Below are 6,144 nucleotides of genomic sequence, written 5' to 3' on the forward strand. Positions count from 1 at the left end.
CACCTGCTAAGCAAGCATGAGGTCCTGAGTTCAAGTCCCATACTACCACCACCAAAAAAAAAGTGGATAATACAGAAGTGCATAGGGGGGTCACAAGTAGAGTTGGTGGGCCCTTGGAGCTACTACACGAAAACTGACGTAATCCAGCACTGCATCCGTAGTAAACAGAGTGGAGGGGGAGAGAAAGGATTGCCAGAAACCCACATTTGCCAATCCCAACCATAGATTCTTTGCATCTATGTTTAGATACCACAGTGAAATGCAAAGCCCCTTCCTCTCAATCTGGCTGACAGATAGCTAAGTGTGTATTAAGCAGTGTCTTTGGTCAGTCCACCCCCCGGACAGAAGTTAGTGACTGGCAGTTCCCCCTCGCTCACTCCAGCCTCCTCCTCCTCCGCACTCTCACAAGTCAGCCTCCCGTCACTTTCCACTTGTCAAGACAAACTTACTACAAAATACAAAAGTAAGCAGATGATAGACAGCGAAGTGCCAGGTCCTCCTGTTTAAGATGAAATCTTATGACTTATCAGTGCCCACCTTCCAATGTCTTTTAGACCAGACAAGACCATGTAAGACCTTCACCTAGCACCAACACGTCACAGACGGCTTTGCTTCGGGCTTCAAGACAACTCCATTCTCGGGGGGCTGGCTAAGCATGAGGGGCTTGTGGCTCTTCAGCTTATGTGCCAACGTCATAAATATCGCTTCCACGTGGTCGTTGTCATTGGGGTTTTTGGCAGACGTTTCAAACAAAGGCATACTGTGGGTATCAGCAAACTTTTGTGCCAAGTCCGTAGGCACCTGAATGGCACTTCCCAAGTCACATTTATTTCCGACAAGGATCCGGGGTATGTCGCTGGCTAACAGGTGTTGTTTGCACTCCTCGATCCACAGGGGTAGGCTGTGGAAGCTGGCCATGTTGGTCATGTCATACACGAAGACCACAGCATGCACATTCCGGTAGTAATGCTGCACCATGCTCTTCCGGAAGCGCTCCTGTCCTGCCGTGTCCCATAGCTGGATCTGAAGGTGAACAGAAAACTGAGAATGTCATTCCATGACACACGGAGCGACTTACGCATCCCTGCATGGTCTGCAGTACTTCTCCCCGGCAGGACACTGGGGCTGCTCTTCCACACTGCCTCTGTAGCTCTATCCACGAATCTGCACCTCAGGAGAGTGATTATGACCTCATAATCACAGTAACACAGGACCAGAAGCAGTTTCACCTAGATTTTCTATGTTTCAGTTAGTCAAATGTGTCTGATCTGAAGATCTGGAGAGATAGAGCTTCAGGGAGGCCATACAAGAAGGGGGAGAGCTATTACTTTCCCTTAATTAATACCTTAGATTTAATATGGCAAAACTTCACTTCTCACTATATAAACAAGTGAGCTTTGGAGCTGTTTGAGCTGAAGCTGACTGGTAGCCATTGAGCATGCCGGTGGGTGTGCAACACGCTGGATGTGCAAGGAAAAAGCATAGGGACCAAAGCCAGGAGATTCAATTTCAAAGTCAAATTTATAATTCTATTCCATTTCCAAATTCCTGCACACCAGATTTTCCTTGCAGTGATACATACATAGCACTTAAAAATAGATTAGCAAGCACTGACATCTCACATTTCAGGAAGCATGTCCTGAAATTTTAACTAGTCCTACAGACAGTACTGTAATCAGGGTCTCCGGAATTTCTAGTTTCACAAGTACGGACACAATAATGTCTAGATGTCTAGCATGTATTCAGGGAAGGGGTTTTGTTTTGAGACAGGGTCTTTCTATGCAGTCCAAGCTGGCCAGGCCTCATGCTCGGCTTGTCACCACCTCTTAAGTGCTGGTATTACAAGGCCTGACTTAGAACATTACTTTATTAGTAAGGCACAGTTTTCCAGCTTTAAGACAAAAAACTGTCAGAAATGTCATTTTCAGATGAGGCTCTGAGCTTTCCACAGGAATGCCAAAGGACAGGAACAGTTCATCAGTACACAAGCTGTATGGCAAGTTAGCGGCAGTGGAAACAAGCTCTTTCATATCACTTCTAGTCACAAAAAGAAAAGACAAGCCGGGTGCCCATGGCTCAGGCCTGTCATCCCAGCTACTCAGGAGGCTGACTGACAAGAAAAAAAAAGACAATAAGGTTTCTGACTGGGGGCATGGCTCAAGTGGCAAAGCACTTGAGTAAAAAGCACAAGGATCTGAATTAAACCGAAGTATTGCCAAAAAAAAGGAAGACAAAGTTTAGAATTTCTTCTTTTTGTCGGTCATGGGGCTTGAACTCTGGGCTGTCCCCGTGCTCTTCTGCTCAAGGCAGTGCTCTACCGCTTGAGCCACAACACCACTTCCGGTTTTTGAGTGGTTTATTGGAGATAAGGTTTTTGAGTGGTTTATTGGAGATAAGAGTCTCCTGGACTTCCCCGCCCCCACTGGCTTTAAGTAGCTAGGATTACAGGTGTGAGCCACCACCGCCATTCTTTTAAATTTCCTTTTTTTTGTCAGTCGTGGGGCCTGAACTCTGAGCCTAGGCGCTGACTCTCAGCTCTTCAGCTCAAGGCTAGTGCTCTACCACTTGAGCCACAGCGCCACTTCCGGCTTTTTTCTTTTTGCTTATGTGGTGCTGAGGAATCGAACCCAGGACCTCATGCATGCAAGGCAAGCGCTCTACCACTGAGCTACCTTCCCAGCCCCCCACAGTTGTATTTTCTAATCCAGAAGTCTGACAATATTTCTATAGTTTCAACCACAAAAATCTCAAGCCAGAGGCACAAGACAGGGGAGAACGTGCGGAGGACAGGGTCTCAAGACAATGGAGACTCCAATACAGAAGGAAGGAGCCCAGAACAAAGGCTTTCTGGTTTGGGGTTGTGGTTGTTATTGTTGTTGTGTTGTTTTTTTGGTCAGTTGTAAGGCTTGAACTCAGGGCCTGGGCACTATCCCTGGGCTTCTTTGTGCTCAAGGGTAGCACTCTACCAATTGAGCCATAGTGCCACTTCCAGTTTTTGAGTGGTTAATTGGAGATAAGAGTCTCACAGGGACTTTTCTGCCTGGGCTAGTCTTCCAACCATGATCCTCAGATCTCAGCCTCCTGAGTAGCTAGGATTACAGGCGTGGGCTGGCTTTCTATTTTTCTGAGCCAGCGGACTCCACCCAGAGTCCTCAGATCCCCACCCTGTAGCTGTGGTCACTGACCCCTCCAGCCCTCACCAGAGTCTCGCATCTGGCTTTGCACACTGGACAGTGGTATGCTGTCCTTCAACATGACAATCTCTTAAGACTGCACGTGATTCACCTGTGGTCCACTTCCCATTCCCGCTGTACTGGGAGTTTCCTCCACTTCATTTTCAACTCAAGCCCTCCTCTATGTCTGCTTTGTTCTTGGGGCACACAGCTCAAGACCAACAGTGATGAGGACAAAAACAACGTTACAGCCATCAGGAAAAGCAAACAGACTTTTTAAGGGTACCAAGTACACACATACATTCCTATCTAATTCTACCAACCTGACAGGTAAGGGACTACACTCCCAAAATTTCAGAACACCAAATAGCCTCTGCGTGTGTGAGAAAGTCAGGGTGCCCAACCACCCCTGGGTCTCTGGCTTGAAACCTGGATAGTCTCAGACAAAACTGAGGTTCTCAGTGTGTTCTGCTACTACAGCCGAACACCTCCTAAGACACAGTGACTTAGAAGCAATGGAGGTTTGTTTGGCTAACAGTTCTGGAGGCGTGGAATCAGCTTTGCTCAGCATGTGATGGATGGACACTTGCTGCAGCCTACCATGGCAGAGGGCGTCACTAGGAAAGGCCACGTTATGGTGACCCACTAATCCAAGGATGAGTTAAATCAATCTACAAGTTAATTAACCCTTCTGTGAGGACAAAACCTCAAGATCCAATCACTCCCAAGATCCTACCCCCACACCCATTAACATAGGAAGTGAGGGATGAAGTTCCAACCCATGAACATGGGGAACAGGCGCAAACCACAGCACTGCCTTATACCTTCACAAGTTCACAAGTGAACCTGGGTCAGCGGCGCTCCAAAGTCTGTTCATTTCCCCCCAGAACTCCTGCTCATCCCAGGCTAAACTTTCAAACCTCAGAGGCCCCTTTATCTTTCTCCCTCCCAAGCCTCTGGACATAACCTAATTTTTATGTTTATAAAACGTTTAGCCTGCTAGGTGCTGGTGGTAGACGCTTGTAATCCTAGCTACTCAAGAGGCTGAGACATGAGAATCCCAGTTCAAAGCCAGCCCAGGCAGGAAAGTCTGTGAGACTCTTATTTCAAACTAACCACCAGAAAACAGAAAGAGGTACTTTGGCTCAAAGTGGTAGAGCGCTGGCCTTGAACTAAAAGAGCTCAGGGACAGCGCCTAGGCCTTGAGTTCAAAAGACTGACAAAAAAAAAAAGTTCAGCCTGCTCTTATTCTACCTTTACCCCTGCAGTGTATACAAATATAACTCCCCCTCCCCATTTTTTGGTGCTGGAGATCAAGCCTAGGGCCTCGTACATGCTAAGGTATACCCTCTACCCCTGAGCTACACCTCTAACTCTACAAATCTCTCTTAACTTCCTAATACAGTGCTCCCAGGGAACAAGGACAGGCAGCTTCAACCATGGAAAAATTAAAGCATAAAATTGGCAAGCAAAGAAAGGCTCTAGATGGGACAGATTTTTTTTTTTTTGGCCAGTCTTGGGGCTTGAACTCAGGGCCTGGGCACGGTCCCTGAGCCACTTTGTGCTCAAGGCTAGTATTTTACAACATGAGCCACAGCACCACTTCCCACCTTTTCTGTATATGTGGTACCAAGGAAATGAACCCAGGGCTTCATGAATGTTAGGCAAGCACTTTACTACGTACTCGGGCAGTGATAGGGACAGAAGGACTTAAGGGTAGGGCCTTTCTCACCCATCCCTGCCCTCAAGCAGGTGGTGGTAAAGATCAACAGCAGGCCAGGCTCAAGTTTAAGAAGTGGTACCTGGAGGCAGCTGAAGCTTCTAAGACTTGAAGCTTAAGATTTCCCTTCTGCAAGGCCCCCGTTCCAACCTCCAAGTGCTCAGCACCCCTGCTCTGGTTACCTACTGTCCCAGCTATTTCTGTCAGTGTTCACGCTGAGAAACCAACAGTAAGACTAAGGGACGAAAGAACTAACTAGTAGAGGATCTGTGCTGGTGGTTCACTTACTCAGAAGGCTGAGAGCTGAGAGTCCGGGTCAAAGTCAGCCCCCACAGTGAGACTCTTACCTCCAACTAACCACCAAAAAACTGGAAGTGGAGGTGTGGCTCTAGTGGTAGCCAAAAAGCTAGAGGACGTGCTCAGGTACTGAGTTCAAGTCCCAGGACCGGCACAGAAAAGGAAAGGAAGAGGCTTTTGACAACCCGGTTAGAACTCATCATGCAGGAAATGCTTTGGTGGGAAACATTTTTTCCGAGCACAGCAATGAAATGCACAGCCACGCAAGGTGCTCCCCGGGAAGCACCAGGCTTTCGCTGAGCGAAGGGAAGATCGCTGGGGACACTCACTGGAGGCGTTCTGCCGGGTGGACCTTGGCCGCGCTCCGCTCCCCGCTTATCTGCACCATCTGCAGCGTCCCAGGGAGAGTTCACGTCCATGAAAGTTGGGGGAACACTAACAAGTTGCCCAGGCCCATGCCCCGCTCAGGGCCAGAGGGAGCCCGCGGCGGTGTCCTGCCGGGGGTGGGAGGGGGTTCTCCCTCCAGTCGACTGTCCCCTCCGTCGGGACAGCCCCCCCCCCCACACCATCGGACATTCCCTGGACATCCGGCCAAGCCCAGCCCCCGTCGGCTCACCTTGATGCGCTCCCCGTCGATCTCCACCGCCCGTTCTCGGAAGTCCACGCCGATCGTGGCCTCGGTGCGGTCTGGGAAGCGGCCGGCGCAGAAGCGGTAGGTCAGGCACGTCTTGCCCACGTTGGAGTCTCCGATCACGATGATCTTGAAGATGCGTGAGCGCGCGGGCGGCAGGAGCCCGGAGGCCCCGGACACGACGCAGCTGGACGAGAAGCTGGTCTCCAGCGACGACTCCATCTCCGCGGCCATCCTCCCGGCCCGGCCCACACAGGCGCGGGGAGCGGGGAGAGGCGGGGACTACGCCACGGCGGTCGGCACGCAGGGCCCGCAGGGAGCCC

General features: G+C 50.0%; 1 protein-coding gene across 1 annotated transcript; it reads right to left on the reverse strand.

The window, feature by feature from the left end:
- Rab33b (RAB33B, member RAS oncogene family) lies at positions 1 to 6,084 on the reverse strand. The gene is made up of 2 exons (XM_013029530.1): positions 5,807 to 6,084; positions 1 to 1,023 (listed from the first exon to the last, which is right to left on the reverse strand). The coding sequence occupies exons 1-2, from the start codon at positions 6,053 to 6,055 to the stop codon at positions 583 to 585; spliced, it is 690 nt and encodes a 229-aa protein (XP_012884984.1). The 5' UTR covers positions 6,056 to 6,084; the 3' UTR covers positions 1 to 582.
- Between the last annotated feature and the right edge of the window lie 60 nt (positions 6,085 to 6,144).

This window comes from Dipodomys ordii, unplaced genomic scaffold, assembly GCF_000151885.1.
Source record: "Dipodomys ordii isolate 6190 unplaced genomic scaffold, Dord_2.0 Scaffold119, whole genome shotgun sequence".
Classification (NCBI taxonomy): domain Eukaryota; kingdom Metazoa; phylum Chordata; class Mammalia; order Rodentia; family Heteromyidae; genus Dipodomys; species Dipodomys ordii.

Excerpts from the sequence above, each read along its gene's own strand:
- Rab33b (XM_013029530.1), bottom strand. The coding sequence starts at position 6,055 with ATGGCCGCGGAGATGGAGTCGTCGCTGGAGACCAGCTTCTCGTCCAGC. Across the intron at positions 1,024-5,806 it reads TCGACGGGGAGCGCATCAAG|ATCCAGCTATGGGACACGGC; the intron begins GTGAGCCGACGG and ends GTTCACCTTCAG.